Below are 21,574 nucleotides of genomic sequence, written 5' to 3' on the forward strand. Positions count from 1 at the left end.
CCATTCTGCTAGTTACATCCTCAAAAAACTTAGGTTTGTCAAACATGATTTACCTCACTTAAATCCATGACGGCACGGCCCAATTCCATTATTTTCTAAGTTTTCGGTTGTCACATCCTTTATATTACATAGAATTTACAGTGCAGAAGGAGGCCATTCGGCCCATTGAGTCTGCACCGGCTCTTGGAAAGAGCATCCTATCCAAGGTCAACACCTCCACCCTATCCCCATAACCCAGTAACCCCACCCAACACTAAGGGCAATTTTGGACACTAAGGGCAATTTAGCATGGCCAATCCACCTAACCTGCACATCTTTGGACTGTGGGAGGAAATCGGAGCACCCAGAGGAAACCCACGCACACACGGGGAGGATGTGCAGACTCCGCACAGACAGTGACCCAAGCCGGAATCGAATAGAATATTGGATTCTAACATTTTCTCCACAACTGATGTAAGGCTAACAGCTCTGTACTTCCCCATTTCTCTCTTCCTCCTTTCTTAAACAGTGTGTTACACTTGCTACCTTCCAATCTGAAAGAATCTATTCTATGATTTACCCAACCAGGATTCCTCCCCACGCTTGCCCACAACGTGGAAATCTAAATCCACCAAAATTGGCTCCGTGGTCTTTGCATGTGAGCCAAAAGCCGAACACACATGGCCTATACCACATGCTTTAATCACATTAGAGTTTGCTACACTTAGACCAGCACGTTCCTGAAATCTACTCTCACCATGTCAGCATGACATGAGCGAACGTGCAAGAGATGCATTGTTTACATGTATAAACAAGCTTGCCACTGTATTGCTGGCAACGTAACACCAGCAGACTGGGTCCGTTTTGAGGAATTTCCTGGACCGAGTGCTTTCTTGGCCTGCCTTCATAAAAAGAGATACTTGGGAACATGTGTGAGAGCCATGACTATCCAATTCTGACCACTCAATGGTACTATTATTATATTCCCTCTCTGCCTGAATTGAGATTAATTTAAAAATAAATACAGGACATTTACAGTCGTAGAAATTGTTAAAAGTTATATTTTATATTTGTGGCAGTAATGTTATTTAAAAATTGGTTTAAAATACACACAGGCAGTGTGTCTACAACAGCTGTAATTAAGGTGTTGTAAAGTGAGGTCACCATTGCTTCTCACCATTTACTTGTTTACATATGGATGACTAATGGAACATTGTTTATGTTTTGGATTATTCAGTGGGGTTTAGATAATTTGAAGGATCGTATTTAATACTTGCTAAACAGTTCATGGGACATCTTAGTGGGATACAGATGATGGAATTAATGGAAGGAGCCAGGTCTATTCTTAGTTTGCAGTTTTGTCAAATGGTGTTTGGTTGAGCAGAAGGGTCTGACAAAATAGAAGTGTACTGGACCTGTTCATGAAAGAGCCTCTCTCCAAAAATTCGATGTTCACGTACTATGATAATAAATAAATCAGTGAACGATAGAACATCTAGTGCAAGACTTGTTGTTTAATGTTAAATAAACAGTGGGTAGAATAAACTACTGCTAACCTAACTGTGGAGCTTCTATCTATGCGACTAACAGCTCCTGTAACTTTAATCAAGACTGGTTTTGTCCGGTTCCAGTGTCCTGTTCCTCTTGCATGACACCTAGTGGTCGGAGGCTATATACACTTGTCATATACACGGTTATATACACTGTTACTGAATAACATTACAGTTGAGCAGAAGGGGCTGGCAAGACAGAAGTGTACTGGATCTGCTCTTGAAAGAGCCTTTCTCCAAAAGTCTCTCCACAGATACTGCAAATAAACCTGTTGTGTTAACTTTTATAAGTGGCATTTGAGATGCATTGGGGTTGTTCAGCTGGAATATTTATTGTGAACATATAGGGCACGTTTTTTTTCCTTTTATTTAAGAACTGTTTACCTGATAATTGTAAAGTTATTTCTTTGATGCTAATGCAGTTAATTCTGTGTTTAAATTAAAGTTTGTTTTAGCATAAAAGATACCTATTGGTCAGAGTCATCATTCCTTGTGAGAAGTATCCTTGCCTCAGAGTTTTACAAATTGAAAAATTGTTTGGGATTCTCGCCCCGGTATCCTAAAAAATGTTCAGGACCCGAGTGATATCCTAACAGCATTCATAAAGTGAGATGCCTGGAAATGAATCTGAAGAAGTATTTCCAGCATACCCAAATTCTCAACTGTAATATATAAATAAATCTGAATATATAGTCAGAATATTAGCTCATTGAGAATGTATAATACATTATCAATTAAAACATAGAACATACACTGCAGAAGGAGGCCATTCGGCCCATCGAGTCTGCACCGACCCATTTAAGCCCTCACTTCCATCCTATCCCCTTAACCCAGTAACCCCTCCCAACCTTTTTTGGTCACTAAGGGCAATTTATCATGGCCAATCCACCTAACCTGCACGTCTTTGGACTGTGGGTGGAAACCGAAGCCCCCGGAGGAAACCCACGCACACACGGGGAGAACGTGCAGACTCCGCACAGACAGTGACCCAGCGGGGAATCGAACCTGGGACTCTGGCGATGTGAAGCCACAGTGCTAGCCACTTGTGCTCCCGTGCTGCCCATTTATTTATTTGTAAATTATAATTGTAGTTATGTATTTATTTATTGGTTTATTCTAGTATTGGTCTTATAATAGCTTGTTTACTGGATGCAATGATGTGTTATTGTCAGAAATTTTTAAAATATATTTTTGTGAGTAGTGTAGCATTCCACCAGTTAATAAGTTTTCATAAAGGTTATGAAAGATTTGAAGAAGTGCCTGCTCACAAACGTTTCAAAATGGTGTCCTTTTATTCAGAGTGCCTGACAAATTGGGATGGATTTTATGTTGGGGTGGTGGTCTGCTCCTACACTTAAAATCCGATTAGCAGTCTTACCCCACGGTCATTTGACAGCTGGCTGGCCATTTATTGGTTTGAGATGGGACTTCTTTCCCTCAGCTACTGGAAGTCCTGTCTCATGGAGCTAAGGGCCAATCAGAGACTGGCATCTCTCCTGCACTGGCTGCGTCAATGGTCATGGTGGCCCACATACAAGGAGCCCAAAGGCTGAAAGCTGTCTGGCTGGATGCTTCATGAGGACCTCTCCCGTTATTGACTGAATCCCAATGGTGGCAGGAGGAGACCCTTAAGTTGCAATCAATTGAGCACTTTAAGCCCTTAATTGTCAACGGGTGGGCAGGCATCTCACAGCTGCCCCGCTGCTAGTAAAATTGGAGTGGGGCTCGGACTTTGGACTCAGCTGATCCAATTTTGTAAGTACTGTTTTATCTTCCTTTGTAACTAATCTGTGTGAGTGCACTGCATGCCTAACGAGTCGGCTTTCCACGAACTTCAAAAATGATGACATTACTGAAATCAGAGCTTCACAGGCTAGCAATGGAAACGCTGTAAGGCAATACAACATTTGACTCTGCAGTCTGGGAGTTTTGAGATGCCATCAGTTCAGAGTTCCTTGGCCATTTTTCCTGGGCACACCCGCTGGAATTGTGAGCAAATGCTCAAAGGAGTGGAGCCATCTGATGCCAGCTGAACTTACTGACATAACAGAATGTAGGTTGAGAAAGAGAGGAAAATGAATGAGCAGCCCTGGCATCTGACTAGTCTCTCACTATCAGCAGAAACTTTAACACATACACAAAAGACAGCGAATGGGGGCAGAACATTGATGCATTGGTATTCTTATTTTTTAGTCTCTTTTCTAGTGACATATTTCAGTGTTTGTAAATTGTGGTTTTAATGGAAATGAAACAGTGTTCCCTGTCAGGCATGTTTATAGAACATAGAACATAGAACAGTACAGCACAGAACAGGCCCTTCGGCCCTCGATGTTGTGCCGAGCAATGATGACCCTACCTAAACCCACGTAACCCGTATACCCGTAACCCAACAATCCCCCCATTAACCTTACACTACGGGCAATTTAGCATGGCCAATCCACCTAACCCGCACATCTTTGGACTGTGGGAGGAAACCGGAGCACCCGGAGGAAACCCACGCACACACGGGGAGGACGTGCAGACTCCACACAGACAGTGACCCAGCCGGGAATCGAACCTGGGACCCTGGAGGGTCACTTAGCCAAGTGTTTCCCGGTGCTGCAATTGAACCCACTATTAAAAGGGATTCTGCTTCATTTTTGGGCCTTGGTGAGGAACGCCTCGCCAAGACCGCTCTTAGACTCATTTCCTGCACCAATGAGCTCCGCTCACCAGTTTCTCCAGATCCCCCACCGCAGCCTCCGGACCCCCAATGCCCTAACTCACCAATTAGGGGGTCATCGAGCCTCCCGCACCCACCTCATAAGGGCAGGGCAACCCCAGGCCTATCCCTGGCATGGACAAGATGTCACCTGGGCACTTTGGCACTGCCAACCTGGCACACTGCAGTGCCCCAGCCAATCAGGCAGTGACGCCGGGGAATCCCGAGAACAGATTTCCTACTTGCCACATGCCTCTAATCTCGGGCCCAGATAGTTACTTTTTGCTTGTGAGCCTTGGCTGAATGTCGACAGGCTGTGTGCCTATGTGTGGCATCACAACTGAGTCGATTCCTGTCTTCATTTGGTCTCCATTTGCACTTTCTAGCCAGAGTCATTGGGTAGCTAACAACTGATTTTCTTTCTCTCTATAGGAACCTAAAAATGTAGTACCAGTAAAGCTCAACTCATCCACGAGTTGCCTACCTAAAGGACAACTGAGATTAACTATAATCCCCTAATGCTGTACTACCTGAAATCAGCTAACACACAAACACCCCAATGATAACTGTTTGCAGCCCTGAACACTTAATGCACATCGCGATTCCCTGAACAGATACTGAAAATTGCAGAGTTGCTTATTTGAACCATTTTGCAAAGAAACTGCAGCCGTTTTAAAGTCTTAAGTGGATACAGCAGGCTGAACCTTACACATGGGATTCAGCACAACAGAGCTCACCATGCCGGGAGACAATACTAAGTGATATAGTGGTGTGAGATTTTCTAAAATCTAATACTGCTCTTTAGTTTTATTGCCAATATCCTGGAGGAGCGATTTAACAGAATAATTTTGAAGTGTCATTTTAGTAACGATTGGTGGGGTGTTTTTCAATCACAGCGCTGGTGAGATTGGAGTGGCGTGGGTGTCACAGTGGTTAGCACTGCTGCCTCACAGTTCTAGGGACCCAGGTTCAATCGTAGCCTCTGGTGACTGTGTTAAGTTTGCACTTTCTCCCCATGTCTGCGTGGGTTTCCTCCGGGTGCTCCGGTTTCCTCCCACAGTCCAAAGATGTGCAGGTTAGGTGGATTGGCCATGATAAATTGCCCCTAAGTATCAAAAAGGTTAGGTGTGGCTACTGGGTTACGGGGATAAGATGGAGGCATGGGCTTAAGTAGGATGCTCTTTCTAAGTACCAATGCAGACTCAATGGGCTGAATGGCCTCCTTCTGCACTATAAATTCTATGATTCCATGATTCTATGATCTGACAGCACCTACTGCTGGAAAAGAGCCTCCAATAGCACCTTGCTATTCCTGGCTGTCTCGCAGTCTGATTTGCCGAACGCGTGCCTCAGCATCTCACCACTAACAAAAGGGAGTTTCTTTTACACGCTCCCTCAACACTCACTCCAGTCAACACACAAGAATGGCAGCAAGCACACTTGCTCCTCACTTTGGCGATGCCTATCTGGCCAGGCTTCTCGATGTTGTGGATGGACGACAGGCCATCCTGTTCCCCCGAGAGGGTCGAAGGACCAGCAGCTGCTGTCGGTGGGCAGCATGAGCAAGGGGACCAGCGTCCAATGTAGGGAGAAGACCAATGATCCCCACCGAGCTGTAAGGGTAAGTTACCTCCTCTCACTTGGCATCACTTCCGTCTGCCACTCGTCAAATTCCCAGACCACCCCCACCACAAATCACTGGCTGACAGCTCACACCCTCCCCGCATCCGATCTTCTTGCTTGTTCCTAAGCACCCCCTGGCACCCACCAGCCAACCCCTTAATCTCCAGCTGTGGTGCCCACACATGCCACCTGCCATAAACACTCCGATCCATCAAGTCCATGGTTCACAAAGTCCTCTTAGTCCCTGCAGAAGATAACCATAGTAAGCGGAAAAGGGTCAAAACGGGGGGCGGAGTACCAGAGATCCGATTCCTTACCCCCTATGAGGAACAGGCGCTGGAGACCACAGGGTTGACTGAGGAGGGAGTAGTGACTGACAGCAAGGTTGGTCTGCTCTGCAGAGGTGGGGATTCACTGCCCTTCATCCAGATGACCTGTCTCAAGTGAGCTGTTCATGTCGGACAAAAAGACCCTTCCCTCTCACAAACCGCACGTAGCGCTTCAAAGAGACCACTATCACCCCCACCTTCCACTACACCTCAGTGGGCGACATCAGTGGACAGGCTTCTGGGACACAATCTGGTGAGCACCACATAGTTGCTGATGCATATCAGGTCTAGGCAGGAACATCCAAGGGATTCAACAGTCAGAGGTCTGCTGGATTCTAAGACTCTGCTGAGCCTCTGGACAAGATCATCCCAAAGTTGCTGCAGGTGCTATGAGAGAGCTGTGAGATTCAGGTGGAGATGTCTGCGACATTTCCGCAAGTGCGTAGCCGATTGAAGAAGTCACAAAGGATACGGGTGCAGAAGATGATGCCAACAATACATTGTACTGAGGCCCAACACTGCTCAGGCGGTGAATGCAGTGGAAAACCTGGAGCAGAGGTCAGCGTCTTGAGTGGTGGTGTTTATGCATGGCTCAGCCTGTGATGGCCATCACTGAGGACCTTGACATCATGTCCCAGTCGCTGAGGGACAAGTCCTACATGCAGGTGGACATTGCTCAGATCTGCAGAGCATGACCCAGTTACAGGTTGATATTGCAGAGCATGGCCCAATCACTGAGGAACATCACCGAGGGCATTGACATTGTGGTGCAGACAATGGGGAGGCGCCAGGACTGACAGAGTCAGTTGACGTAGAGGCAACCGGAGCTCACTCCAGCTGCCCCTCTGCCCCATGGAGACCCTGAGGGCCCCACGGACACTGTCAGGGAGGAGAAAGTGCTGGAGGCCAACCCAGGGTCTGGCACCAAGGAGACGGTGGTCTCCAGTTCTTCCAAATCCCCCCTCCTGACATTGGCGCATCTCAAGGGCAGCGAGCAGAACAAGATGGCATGGGGATGCCACTGACAACAGTAAGTCGTTGGAGGCCCTCCATCTCCAGGCCTTCCAGAGGATGTCCACCAAGGGTATCAAAGGCCACAGGTCGCGGAATGCAGCAGGCTACCGTCACCACTGATGTGCACACCAAGACACACCTAGACATAACAGTGGACCAGGTATGACCAAGAAGATTGTGGATCACTAAGTGGGCAAAAGGGGGCTAGGGGCAGGGGGGGGGGGGGGGGGGGGGGGGGGGGGGGGGGGGGGGACAATCTGTAGCTGGGGGGATTGGAAATATCCAGTGTTCACTATTAAAACATGCTACACCTGATACATGTGAAGCCTCTGTCATGTTAACCTTCACAGCTGGAGCTGAGGGTGGATTCACTGTGGAGCATCCACGATGCTGAGCAGGTTGTGAATAGTACGTTCAGTGAGGTGGTCACACCACAGGTGAGCACTGAAGAGGCAGAAAGGGAATGGGTGACCACCAGGCAGATTGGAGGAAGGCAGGTAGTGGAGGAGTCCCCTGTAGCCATCCCTCTTTCTAACATATATATTGTTTGGATATCGTTGGGAGAGATGACTGTCAGGGAAAGCAATGGCAGCCAACTTCATGGCACCATGGATGGGTCTGCTTCACAAGAGGAGAAGAGAAAGAAAGTCAGGGCTATGGTGGTCGGGGATTCAATTGTCAGGGGAACAGAGAGGCATTTCAGTGGCCGTAAAAGAGGCTCCAGGATGGTATGTTGCCTCCCTGTTGCCAGGGTCAGGGATGTCACTATAGGGCATACTAAAGGGGGAAAGCAAACAGACAGATATCAGATGTACATTGGCACCAACAATATAGGCAGAAAAAGATTTGAGATCCTGAAAGCAGAATTTAGGGAGCTAGGATGTGGATTAAAAAACAGGATCCAAGCACCGTGGCATAGTGGTAGCACTGCTGCCTCACGGCGCTGAGGTCCCAGGTTCGATCCCGGCTCTGGGTCACTGTCTGTGTGGAGTTTGCACATTCTCCCCATGCTTGCGTGGGTTTCGCCCCTACAACCCAAGGATGTGCAGATGAATTGGCCATGCTAAATTGTCCCTTAATTGGAAAAAATTTATTGGGTACTCTAAATTTATATTTTAAAAAACAGGACCAAGGAGGTGGTAATCTCTGGATTACGTCCAGTGCCACATGCTCGTGAGTATAGAAATAGGAGGTTAGTCCAGAAGAATATTTGGCTGTAGATATGGGGCAGAATTCTCTGATAATGGGGCTATGTCCCCACGCCCGCGAGAAAACGGACGCAAATTACTCTGGGCAACATGTCAGACCCACACCGCGGGCCGGCCCCGACAATATAGGCCCCCCACCAGGGCGGCTGCGGACTGACTCCGCAGCCACCACTCCGACCTCCCGCCGGGTGGAACTATGAGTGAACCACGCCGGCGGGAACACGGGCAGTTGTCGATGGAGAATCACTGTGGGGGCCTCTTTCAATGGCCCTGACCGGCGACGCATCAACCGCATGCACATAATTGGCGGCGATTCTCCGGTCACCAGAGAATCGCAGGAGTGGCATCAGACCCGATTATGGGTCTGACACCCTTTCTCCGCCCCGAGTGTGATTGCAGCGCGGAGAATCCTGCCCATGGTGTGGTAGGGAGGGCTATAGATTTTGGAGACAATGGGGCAGTTTTGTGGATGGTGGGACCTGTTCAAGGTGGACAGTTTTCACTGGTTTTCTAGTGCTGTTGGAGAAGGTCAAACTAACTTGGCAGGGGCCTGACATCCTGAGAGAAGGTTCAGCAGTGAGAGATACACAACCAAAATTAGAACAAACATTAAGGGAGTCAAGAAGGCATGGAATGTCTTGACCAGTTAAGTCACAAGGGAATTTGGCAAAATTGGATGGTATTTATTTTAATGCAAAGAGTCTGACGAACAAGGCAGATGAATTGAGAGCTTAAATTTAAGCATGGGGGTATGATGTCATTGCTATCACTGAGACATGATTGAGAGAGAGGCAATATTCCAAGATATAGGATCTTGAGGCGAAGTTTGGAAGGAGGTAAAAAAAGGAGAGGATGTCGCAATTTTGATTAGGGAATCAATTACAGCAGAAAGGAGGGATAACATCTTAGAAGGGACTTCAACTGAAAACCGATGGGTAGAACTTAAAAACCAAAAAGGAACAATCACAATGCTGGGAGTGCTCGATAGGCCCCCTAACAGTCTGAGAGAAATAGAAGAGCAGATATGTAGGCCAATTTGAGAGAAGTGTAAAAGTCATTGGGTAATGACAGTGGGGGATTTCAACTTCCCCAATATTAACTGGTAGCCATTGCATGAAAGGTTTAGAGTAAGCTAAATTCTCAAAATGCATCCAGGAGAACTTTTTAAGCTAGTAGGTATAAGCACCTACAAGAGAGGACTTTTTCGGTAATGAAGCTGGGCAATCTGCGAAAGCATTTCTCCCATGGCGTTATCAGGTGGCCCATTTAGATCAATGTCCCACAGCGTCTTCTCGCTTCAAACTGAATTACCTTCTGGACTCATACGACCCCTGAGCCAGGTGTTCCAGGACTGAGGTAGCTTAGACAAAATTATCCTTCTTTCCGGCTACAGAAAAGGAAGGAAGCAGCAACAGCAGCCTCCGGGCATTAGTAGCCACCAAAAGGAGCAAGCAGCAAACACAACCTACAGCTGTGAAGTGCTCTCACTAGAGGTGGTTCATAGTCAAAGGAGATAAAGTAACCTTCAGCACATAAGTTTTTAGTAGTATAAACAGGCAACAGCTGTAATTGCCCCTATTACGGGTATCCACAATACTTAAAGGTGGCTTGAAGGCAACCCGCACGGAAATCTCCACACCCCCCCCCCCCCCCACACCCCCCCCCCCCCCCCCTCCGAGCACTGGGGCAGCAGCTCCAATGCCCTAGAGCTGCAGGCCGGAAATGGAAATGGCTACTAACCTCCTTAGTTCCCCTCAGCAGCCATTGCACCAGTTCCACATTTTTAAAGGAGTATTAAACAATGCCTGCTTGAGTTCCCGCTCGGGAGCCAGTTATTTCCCAGGAGGCTGTTACATTGACCCACAATCTCGCTAATGAGGTGGACATTAATGCAAATTGGGGCTGATGATATGCTCGCCATATTTGGGCGTGGACGGAAATCGCCATCGGAAATGGGCCAAATAGATAACAAACTGATTGGTGCCGGCGTGAATCTCGATTTTGGCCTCTCCCGCTGTTTAACCGGTGCAACCAGATCCGCGCTGGGCACAATGCGGTCGTTAAATCGAGCCCTGTATCTTTAATCTATTTACTTGTCATGTTTCCCGTACAAATCGAGTTCCTCTTGTATTCTGGAAATGCCAGATCTGTTGTTGATTCTGAGCAAAGCAGAAACTTCCTTTCAATGAAGCAAACTGCAATCCGAAATGAGTGAACCGTAAACCAAATTAAACTGTGCTGATGAAATATATGGGTCCCTGTTGGGGGTCTCTGTACTGACCCCTTTCAACAAGTATTGAAACTTCAAAGAACTGTACAATCCTCTAAAGGCATGCTTTGCATTGGTTCAATTCTTCAGTTCCTGCTTCATTTTCGCTTACATAGATCAGTACCAGTAAAGTTAAGGCACAGAGTACCTACTGTGAAACCACTGCAGCTTTGACCTCAAGATTTTACTGTCGTCACATAGCCATTTGTTGGTTATTTACAATAGTTTTTTTGCTGGCATCAGTAGCTGACCTTTTCCAGCTGAGTAGTGACTGAATGCATGTACCAGGACAGGGCATTTGGAACTGATTTATACTTAACTTGTTTCCCGGCAGCACTGTTTACATATCAGAATCACTGTGTGATGCCTATCTTTGAACTGCGGCTTGTTCCATGTCGTGCAACTAATGATGTTTGTTAAAGTTCCCTTTGCTGCAATAGGTAAGTAGAAATTCACAATTTGCCAGTAACGCTACCTTTAGCAAGCAGAATAATTTATTAATAAAATTAAAATAGGAAATAAAAAATAAACGTTTGTCACAGAATTGTTTCTAACAAGAGCACTGATATCTTAATGGGACATGTATTTGAAAAATCTACCATGGCTGACAGGGTCCTTGGGATTGTCCCTTAGTGTCAACCAGCGCCATCTGGAGGAAAAGGGGCAGATTTGGAAAACAAAATAAAGAAAAACATGACTGAATAGTCTTACAATTTGTGAACTTACAGTCAGCAACTTCTTTAACTGCTCTTACTCTTTAATTTTTGGTGGTTTCAATGTTCATTGGGTGAGCATGGAGTCTGCTCCATCTGCCGGATAACACTAATAAATCTATGTTTGTGTTCAGACTTCATTTTATCTGCACGGCAAGCTTCCAGTTTCAAATAGGGTTAAATGGCCGCTTGCTGAACCGGATGGAAATCTGGTTGTGCCTTCAGGCAGCCAAGCCAGAGGTTTCTCAATATACGTAAGGGATGGGAAGTAACACCAGGTATGTCTAGATTTTTATGACTGCTGGTAATGTGTGAAAGCTGAATGTTTTTGTCAAAAGCTTGGAACTGTGCTCTTAGTTTTAGCTGCAATAGAGAAACACCAGGCAAAGGAGACAGCAGGTGCAAGGGAGAGCACTCCCACAGTTTGTAGCCCCACAAAAATCTTCAGGAAAGCTAGATTGAAACTTATTTTGGAGCTACTAACACTTGTTTGATATATGTCCCGTTCTAGTGAAGAGGACTGCATGCTGTGCTCACTCCACACACACTGCAAGCCCAAATCCGCATCAGGGTGCTAAACACATGGGGTAGGATTTTCCAGCCCTGCCCAACACTGGGATCGTCCAGTCCCACTGGACTTTTAGCTGGGCCGCTAACTATAAAGGCAGAGATTATTGATGGGTGAAGTTAACATGCTCATGGTTCGCAGCAATGGGTGCTGCCGATCTCCATCTGAACAGGAGTCTCCTTCGGGTATTCAGGGAGGCGAAGGCCAGGACAGTGGCTCCTCTCTCCATGAAGAGCTCTGGCTGTTCCGATACACCAAAGGTCATGCCTGGCAGAGCTGGTTCACTGCTTACCCCGTGGAGATCATGTCAAATTCCAATTGTTGATTGTTCCTCTCCAGCCCGTCTCAACCTCATATCCATGTATTGTGGCATGTGGTCTGAGATTACTACTGCAGAATATTCCACCCCTACCACCCCGGGAAGCACTGACTTACCCACCGCAAAGAAGTCTATCTGGGGTACGCTTTGTGAATATGGGAGAAGAAGGAAACTCCTTCTCCCTCGAATGGTTGAACTTCCATGGGTCCACACTCCCACCACCACCCCCCCCACCCCCCCCACCCCATCTGTTCCATGAAGGTGTTTAGTTATCTTGCCAGTCCTGATTTTGTCCTCGATCCGGGCTTGTCTGTCATTGGGTCCTACATACAGTTGAAGTCCCCATACGACCACCACACCCTCCATGCTTAATTTGTGGGAGACAAGGTCAGGGATCTCTGCCATTGTATTTTTTATGAACTTGGCATTGTCCCAGTTTGGGGCTTAAAAATTTACAAGTACTACCGGGGCCCCTTCCATTAGGTATTAGCCCCCTGGGTCCTTCACTGTGGCTGTCGCTGTAAAGGCTGTCTTTTTGTTAAACAATATGTCCACTCCCCTCGCCCTTGTGTCGAAGCACACCAGGTATGTCTGTCCCATCCAGCTTTTTGTTACCCTCAGTCGGTCCTTCTCTCTTAAATGCGTCTCCTGAAGAAAGTCTACATTGACTCTCAGGGTTTTGAGATGGGCGAAAGCTCAGGATCTTTTCACTGGTCTGCTCAGTCTCCTCATGTTCCCGGTGACTATTCTGATTGGGGGTTTCTTTAACCGCCCCCCCCCCCTCTCCCCACCGTGGGGTCAGCCATTCTTACCTCGTGGGCCTGCCCCTACATGCCAGAGTTTCACTGTGTTAATGGTCCATTCAAGATGGCCACAATCATCCTTCTCTTTCCAACCATCGCCAGGTGTGACCTGTTGTAACCAGCATTCTACACTCCTCCACCATCCCTCTCCCACCTCTGAACCCCTCTGTCTGTGCAGAGGGGATTCTCTTTTCCCGTTCTCCTGTTGTTTCCCCCCACCTTGCCTGGCTCCCCCCTTACCTCTCGCCCCTGATCACCCCATGTCCCCCCAACCCCTCGTCTTGCTGTTTTACCCCTCCCTCCTGCCAGGCGCTTCCTTCCTCTCGGGAGACACGCCATGCTCCCTCCCTCTTTTTACTCCCATACACCAGCTTGTTCGCTAGAACTCGTGGTGGCTCCACCTGAAATGGATCATTTTGTGCCCGACCCATCTAGTTCCACCCCCCCCACCCCCACAGGTCCCAAAGTACAGCTGTCCCCCTCCTCCTTAGGTTGTGTAATTCCACATAGTTCTTAATTGTCCCTCACTGTTTCTTCCAGAGTCCGTTCTTGCATATACAAACTCATTCACATCCTCCGGTATGTTGAAATAAAGTTCTTTATTGATGTACGTGACCCATTGTCTTATTGGGTACAACATGCCAAATCGCACCAAGCTTTTAAACATTGTGGTTTTGGCCTCATTAAGCTCTGCCCAGAGCTTGGTCAGGTTGGCTCCAATGTCTTGGTATGTGTGGATGGTGTGTCCTTCCCACCTACATGACTGCATGTTCCTCGTCCACTTCAGAACCCTTGTCCTGGAACTTGTGGATTTTCTCTATTATTGCCCGTGGTGGTTCCCCTGTCTCGGGTCTTTGTCGGAGCGACCTGTGGGCCATGTCCACTCTGGGAGCTTGGCGAAGCCCTCCTCCATGACCAGTTTTCCAAGCATCCTGGAAACATATTCTGTTGGGTTCCTGCCGTCTGCGTCCTCCGGTAGCTCAAAACTTCAGACGTTCTGTGGACAGGACCTGTTTTCCTGTTTGTCTATTTTCCCCTTGAGCACCTTCTGGGTCATCACCAACCTTGCCACCTCGGCTTTGAGCGAGGCGAACCGCTCACCCTGGTCGGTGGCCGATTTCACCAGGACCCGCACCGCTGCCTCTTGGGTCTCCAGTCTCTGCTCCATTTTGTCCATTACTCCCTTTATGGGGGCCAGTCCAGCTTCTATTGCTGACATCATAGCCAACATGAGGTCCTCTTTTATTGTCTCTCTGCGTTTTTGGAGCTCCGCGGAGAAAACTCCATCAGTTGCTCTGTCGACGAGATGGCTGGCACTGGCACCTCTGCTAGAATCGCCATGTTCAGGTCTGGCTCGCACAGTGTGCCCCCTTGTTCTGGGGTTGTGTCTTCCATTCTCTGCTCACGCTGTTCTTGCGACCTCGCTGCTGGTTCAGCATCTCAGTCGGTTGGGTATTAAGTGGGGCTTAAGTTGGGGAACTTCGTTGTACTTTTGGTTCCCATTTGACAGGTTAAAAAGGTCTAATACGAAGTTCCTAGGAGAGAGCAACCTTTCATGCAACCGCTCAGCTCATGGTCACCACCATAAATCACTATCTGCCATTTTAACAAATGATAAGGACTCAGGGTAGCCCGTTAAGCATTTAAAAAAAACATTTAGAGTACCCAATTCATTTTTTCCCAATTAAGCGACAATTTAGCGTGGCCAAACCACCTATCCTGCACATTTTTTGTGTTGTGGGGGCGAAACCCATGCAAACACGGGGAGAACGTGCAAACTCCACACGGACAGTGACCCAGAGCTGGGATGAAATCTGGGACCTCAGCACCGTGAGACAGCAGTGCTAACCACTGCACCATCCGTGCTGCCCCCAGTTAAGCATTTAGATGATAATGTCACCCCAGATTAGTTCACCAGAAGAAGTATTAAAATGGATATGTTCTCTCCTTCACCACCACCTTCCTTCCCAATTCAACACCTGATGTTGCTGACAAAGATAATGCCCCTAGCCGGGTCGGAGAATCCCGGGGGGAAGCGTGTATGCCCCCCCCCCCCACTCCTCCCACCTCGATGCCAGCTGCCCTATTCTCTGGCACCGTTTTTCAAGCGGCGGTGGTATTCCCGCCACGCCGGTCGGGGGCCATTGACAGCGCCCCACCCCTCGGCGATTCTCCGGGCCCCGATGGGCCAAGTGACCATCCATTTTTGGCTACTCCCACCGGCATGAATTACTCACCTCACGCACGGTGTGACCTGGCAGGTGACTATGCGGCAGTGGTCCTCGGGGGGGGGGGGGGGTATCCGAGCCCGGGGGGGCCCCCACTGGTGCCTGGCCCATGATTGGGGCCCACAGATCTGCAGGTGGGCATGTTCCGTGGAGGGACCTTCTTTCCTCTGCGCCGGCCCCTGTAAGGCTCTGCTATATTGCCAGGGGGCCGGTGCGGAGAAAAAAACCCCCGCATATGCGTGGAAATACACCGGCCGGTCCGCGAATGCGCGAGATCACTCGTGCCGTCCCTTCGCCGGCAGCTGGAGTGGCGCCAACCCGTCCAGCGTCCACCTAGCCCCCTAGAAAGGTGAGAATTCCTCACCTTAAGGGGCCATTGATGCCGGTGTCATTGCCACCCGTTTGCCCGCCGGCGTGTGGACTTAGTCGCCAGAAGGGAAAATCCCAGCCGATTTGTGGGTTCACAGATGTTGGCAGCTATCCAGCATTTTGTCAATCAACAATTCTTTATGTGAGCTTGAACAATAAATGTTGGCAAGTTAGTCAATGAGAGACAGGCATGGTAACCCAGCCTGATCCTAGCTTACCTGACACCTACAAAGATCGAAAGATGGAACTGCAATGGGGCTTTTCTGATAACCTACTGCAGATTCAAAAACCTTGGGAAAGCTATGTAAATAGTAGAGATCAGAAGAAAACATGCAAACTTCGAGGCACCAGGAGATAAATGAATAGACAATAATGGGTAGGAACTCTGGATGATTTTTCCCCACTCCAGCCCAATCCCAATGTTGCTGAGGACAACTGTCATTTTAAAGTCTGGATCTTCCTCATTATCTGTGATCAAGTACCACATTAGGTACATTTACAAAGTGAGAAATCAAGGTGTTTGGTAAATTTTTCATTTACAATTAAATTAAAATATGAAGAAATAGAGCTGTTAAAAATAAGCAATTAAAAACAAAAAGTGATTCTACTCTCATAAAGATTATGATTTTCTATTCAAGTCCAAAGCACAGCACACAACAGATGCAAGACTGGATGAATGTTTGATGTACGTACTTTCTCTGCCCCTCTCTTTATTTCGAAGAAACAGAAGGTGCTGTTCCCGTAGCTGTCGTCCAACCTCTTGTTCCTGCCGTTGTTTCTCCAGTTTACGCTCTTGCTCCAGAAGCTCCTGCTGGTGTTGCACAGCCAGCAGTTCCTGTTGTTGCTTTCAAACAAAGGCGATAATTATTAGGGCACAAATGTTTCACAGAAATCTAACAGTTCCACAACTGTCTCACGACTGATTGGCGAAGCACAAGTTGCCTTGTATAGGATCTCAAACTGGGTTAGGTCGAGTTTAGGTTGCAAGGTGGCCAGTCGTTGGGGTTTCTTTGCCTTGGCTAGCTGAGCTTCACTTCCAGCAGTCCTTAGCTTGGCCAAAAGATATTCTATAGAATCCTTACAGAGCAGAAAAAGGCCATTTGACCCATCGTGTCTGCACCAACCCTCTGAAAGAGCACCCTACCTAAACCCACTTCCCCACCTTATCACCGTACCCCACCTAACCTGCACATCTTTCGACACTAAGGAAAAATTTAGCATGGCCAATCCACCTAATCTGCACATCTTTGGGCTGTGGGAGGAAACTAGAGCACCCGGAGGAAGCCCACGCTGGCACGGGAGAATGTGCAAACTTCACACAGTCACCCAAGGCTGAAACTGAATCCAAGTCCTTGGTGCTAGGAGGTAGCAGTGCTAACCACTGTACCACCATGCCACACAATGAAGCACTATACACCAGCAAGTTCATTTTCTTCGGGTGCGGAGGAATAGATGAGCTGCTTGTACTATATGACTTGCAGAATGTATTAGTAACTGACATGAAAATGCACACAGCCATGCAATTGTCCCACCTTTCCAGATGGATGAGATGTAGGGGGGATTTTCTGTTCCCGTTTTGGATTGTGCTTGGGGGATTGCGTGGGGTGGGTTTGTGGAGTGTGGGGGACTCCATAGGAACTTTCGTGCTCTGGAGTGACCATTAATAATAGAACACAGATCTTCAAAAAGCTAAGTTGCTGCGGGGTGGGCTCAACCTGAGGATCCCTGCTGGCACAACATTGTCGAAGCCATCCCTTTACGTTTTTTGCATTATGTCTTGAAAGATACAGTGGAGAAAGCCGCTGTTGGTGCCGACGGCTTCAATGCCGCTTTCCCCACTTGTTATCGGCATTTAAAAATATTCAGGAAAATTCGGCCCGCAAAGGTTTTTGCTTTAAAGTGGAATAAAATGGGAGAAAAGCACATACTTCTTAGACTTTAAAAATATAAACTACCTGAATGAGATCTCTTCCTTTATATATTGTAGGTTTTAACTGAAGCCAAATGACAGTGCGAGTTACACTGTGCCACAGGTGACACACAGAGGTTTGGATACTGCCCTTTAATCAGTGCACTTTCTCATGAAGAGATAATTATGCACACTTAATTTGCTGCAGACACTTCCTGCAGTTGGAGTTGACTCCTATACGAATGTTTCCCCTTCACGATTCAGTAAATTATCACATAGAAGATGCACAACAGGGAACTATGGGCTATTGAGACAAAGATACACAAGTGGGGTAAGTGTTCATTGAATTCATCGAAAATGAATATTGGTCAGTTTGAAATACTGGCAGTCAATCCATAAACACCAGTTTTATCTTTAGGCGACAAAATATAATCTACTCTAAAACCTTAACACTCAGAAATGACAAAATTATCAGTTGTCCCACTCGAATTCTGAAGTTTAGCAATGAATTCATTGATCTCAACTTTATATTGGCATTTGGAAGTTTTAGACAAGTAATGCAATATTAAATTGTTTAAATGGATGACACTTACAAAAACACCAAAATATAAGGAGTGGAAGTGGGAATCAAAAAAATGGTTATAGGAAAATGTGACGTTAAATAATGCTATCCATCTTCAGTTACACTGGAGATGACAATATGATTACTTGATCAAGTGTAATGTTACCCACCACAATGGTAGTGAATAGCATTTAACAGTGTATTCATTTTCCAGGAGGTTGTCATATTCTTAACAAGTGGGCTGCAGCAGAAAATGAGTCATTGGACAAGGCTTATGTGAGCCTCTGAGTTGAGAATAGATCACTCAAAGGTTGTCACGTACCTCTGATGCTTTGCATGACGGGCCTATGATTTCATTATTACACTCAGGATTGCCAATGTAGACCGGTCTCCACAGCCACCTAGCTTTTCTGGTCAGGGCTGCTTATGCAAACTGGATTCCCAGCAAGAAAGTGGAAGCCCAACTTGGGAAATTGGGCAGTTTTGCTGCGGCACCTGAAGAGGCGGGTTTCAGCTTAAAAGGAAACGCTGGGCCCCCAATAATTGAGGGAAATGGGGCCTGAGCTGCTTTTCCTTCCATGATCAAGCACCTGCCCCCACCACCCCCCATCCCACCTCTTTACTGCCCCTCATGCTCTTCACCTCATGACAAATCTAGATGACAGGGGCATGAGTAGAAGATGCTGATAATAGTCATCATTTTCTGCCACTACCCTGCTTGATTTGGGACAGAATATGAGTCAAATGCAAGCTATATGTCCTCATTCCTATTCAAAATTCAGCAATGCCATCACATGAAGGACAGCCCCAAGAATGTTAATGACCATATTATTTTTCTGGCAGTATACTAAAGAATTTAATTGTGAATGCCTGACAAGATGAAATGTGACGCAGCCATTTGGGTGATCACAACTATTAAATCTATTTCCAGATACTCATCCATAATAAGATGCACCCATTCAACTCAGGGAGCACTAAAGATTCCACGTATTCTGGTGTCTATCACTCCATCTCTGTGCAGTGCATGTTGCTTGGATTGACAAGTTTTAAGCTGCATTACCTTGAGATGTTCCTGAAGCTGGACTTGGTGCTGCCTGGTGAGGGTTTCATGTTGTTTCTGGAACTCAGCAAAGAGAAGCTGTTTCTGAAACTGCTGTTGCTGCTGCAACAGGAGGAGTTCTTGCTGTAACAGGTGTTCTCTTGCGGTAGGGTCCACAGCTGGCATTGAGATCCGAAGGTCAGTTCGTAAATCTACTGGAGCAGTTGGTTGTAGCACCACTGGAAGTGGTGAGGTGACATCAACTAGTCAATTAAAAAAATATATAAACTGTAATTTCTTTCACTGCTGTTAGAAATGTATTATTTTTCTATTTATCAATTCACATTTGTTTCCTAAGCCATTTTCCATCATGCAATCTGTCAAGGTGAAGATTATGTCTTTTGCCATGATCAGCTTTAATGTCACTGTCAAATTAATAGGAGGAGACAGCAGATGGGCCACTTTAGACAATACAGGATAGTTTCTGACTTTGTGCAATTAAAAATAAAGGCTTGTATTTTTATAGCCCACTTTTCGTGGCCACTGAATGTCTTCAAAATGTTTTACAGCCAATTAAATACTTTTCAAGTGTAGTCACTATTGTAATGTAGGAAACACAAAAGCCAATTTGTGCACAGCAAATTCCACAAGCGACAAAATAACCTATCTCGGTGACTTTGAGGGATAAGTATTGGCCAGGACACCGGAGATAATATCCCTCCTGTTCTTCAAAATAGTGCCATGAGATCTTTTACATCCACCCAAGCAGACAGGTGAAACCTTGGTTTAATGTCTCATCTGAAGGATGGAGTGTATAAAGCAGTGACAGAAATAAAGAAATGTAACTTATGTAGTTAGTGCTGTGGGGCCAGCCCCTATTCTTTCCAGTAAGAATTTGAGAACAGAGAGGCAGCCTTGTAAAACTTCAGTTAGAGAAGCAGCTGCTCCTCTGAGTTAATGGATCCCTACAGAGCTATATAAATAAACAATCCAAATCTTCCCTTTGAAATGTCTTGACCTGTCAATCAAAAATGTTTAGCAGGCAATGGTGTATGAGATTGAATGAAAACAAAGTTTTCAGCCTTCTAGGCATACACACAGGCATCTATGCTTTAAAGGGCAATTACATTAACTGTGAGAAAACCATTTCAAAGGTTTCCACTACTTTAAAGGAACTACTTTTACCTTCATCTCACTGACCTTTAAAATTGGCATATTGTCAGCCTTTTAAAGGGTTTGGGGGTACAGTTTGGGTCACTTTCACTACATTCTTAGAAATGTGTATTTCTCAGATGCTGACTGACTCTTTAATGGGTGTAAAGGCTGCAGATGGGGAGAGCAACCAAACAAGCCCCATGCCAGGAAAGACCCTTGACCTGAGTCCCTCCAGCCCAGCGCAAGCCCCCACAAAGTCGCGGATCGGGAGAATCGCGGCCCCGATGTCTGTGAGCTGCGTCATTTGCTGAGCTAAGAACTGAAAACAAATTGAAGTGTGGGACTTTAAGTTAGTTGTTAAACCAATAAAATGGAATGTCGAACATCTCGTGGAACGGATGACAATTTCAAACCGGACGGGCAAATATTGAAATCACATTTTTTGAAGTAAAATATTGTATTTTCTGAATGAGCTTTCTGGGACAGATTTCCATCCTCACTGCCTGGCTGGTGGGACGAATCATTGGGGGTAAATAGTGCACTTGCTTGTTATGAAGGATAAAAGAATGGCCAATTTTACTTCATTGATTTTAACAGCAGTTAACAGCAATTGAAGCCAACATTGGAGGCTCAGCAATGAAAAAGCAATCCTCAGCTCGTTAACTACCTGTCTTACCACCACCACCATTGCGCAGTAGTTCTTTTACAGAAGGAAAAACAGTGAAACAGGGAAATATGAATACTGGTCCGAACTGTTTTTCCTACTGAGCAATACTAATTAAAAGGCAGCCTCCAACAAGAACAAATATTTACATCATTTAATTGTTCTGAAACCTAAAACTGCATTTTGGAAGTGGATCATGTATTAAAATAACTGGTGAGTCCAGGAGTCAAGAGGTATATTTGTTGGAAGAAATTTGATGTTGGGCTATTTAGACTCATGGGATTCATCAAATGTTCCATGGCGAGTGGCTATCGGCCTCGCAGGTAAATATCTGATGAAGGGGGTCTAGGGGATGAATTGGGCCGAGGGGTGGGGGCGGTGGGGGGGGGGGGGGGGGGGGGGGGGATGGCATTGTGTAAGGTGGAAAATGTCCAGGACAGGGGAGGCCTACATTTTCCTGCGGCCTGAAGGCTTGAAATAGTAGCCTTACTCATGGCTCCACAAAGTTAAGTGTCAGACTTTGGAGGCTTTTTCTTCTTCCTGGCCGGGCCTGAATGGCATTTCCTTTTCTA

At 46.6% G+C, this 21,574-nt stretch overlaps 1 protein-coding gene across 1 annotated transcript in view; it reads right to left on the reverse strand.

Annotated features, from left to right (window-relative positions):
- Positions 1-21,574, reverse strand: part of LOC119966162 (histone deacetylase 9-like) — a 1,160,486-nt gene that overhangs the window by 545,167 nt on the left and 593,745 nt on the right. The window contains exons 5-6 of the mRNA XM_038797463.1: positions 19,205-19,446; positions 16,367-16,517 (exon numbers count right to left, since the gene is read on the reverse strand). Of these exons, the coding sequence (XP_038653391.1) occupies positions 16,367-16,517; positions 19,205-19,446 (393 nt within the window). The remainder of the gene's footprint in view (positions 1-16,366; positions 16,518-19,204; positions 19,447-21,574) is intronic.

This window comes from Scyliorhinus canicula, chromosome 5 (genome assembly GCF_902713615.1).
Source record: "Scyliorhinus canicula chromosome 5, sScyCan1.1, whole genome shotgun sequence".
Lineage (NCBI taxonomy): Eukaryota > Metazoa > Chordata > Chondrichthyes > Carcharhiniformes > Scyliorhinidae > Scyliorhinus > Scyliorhinus canicula.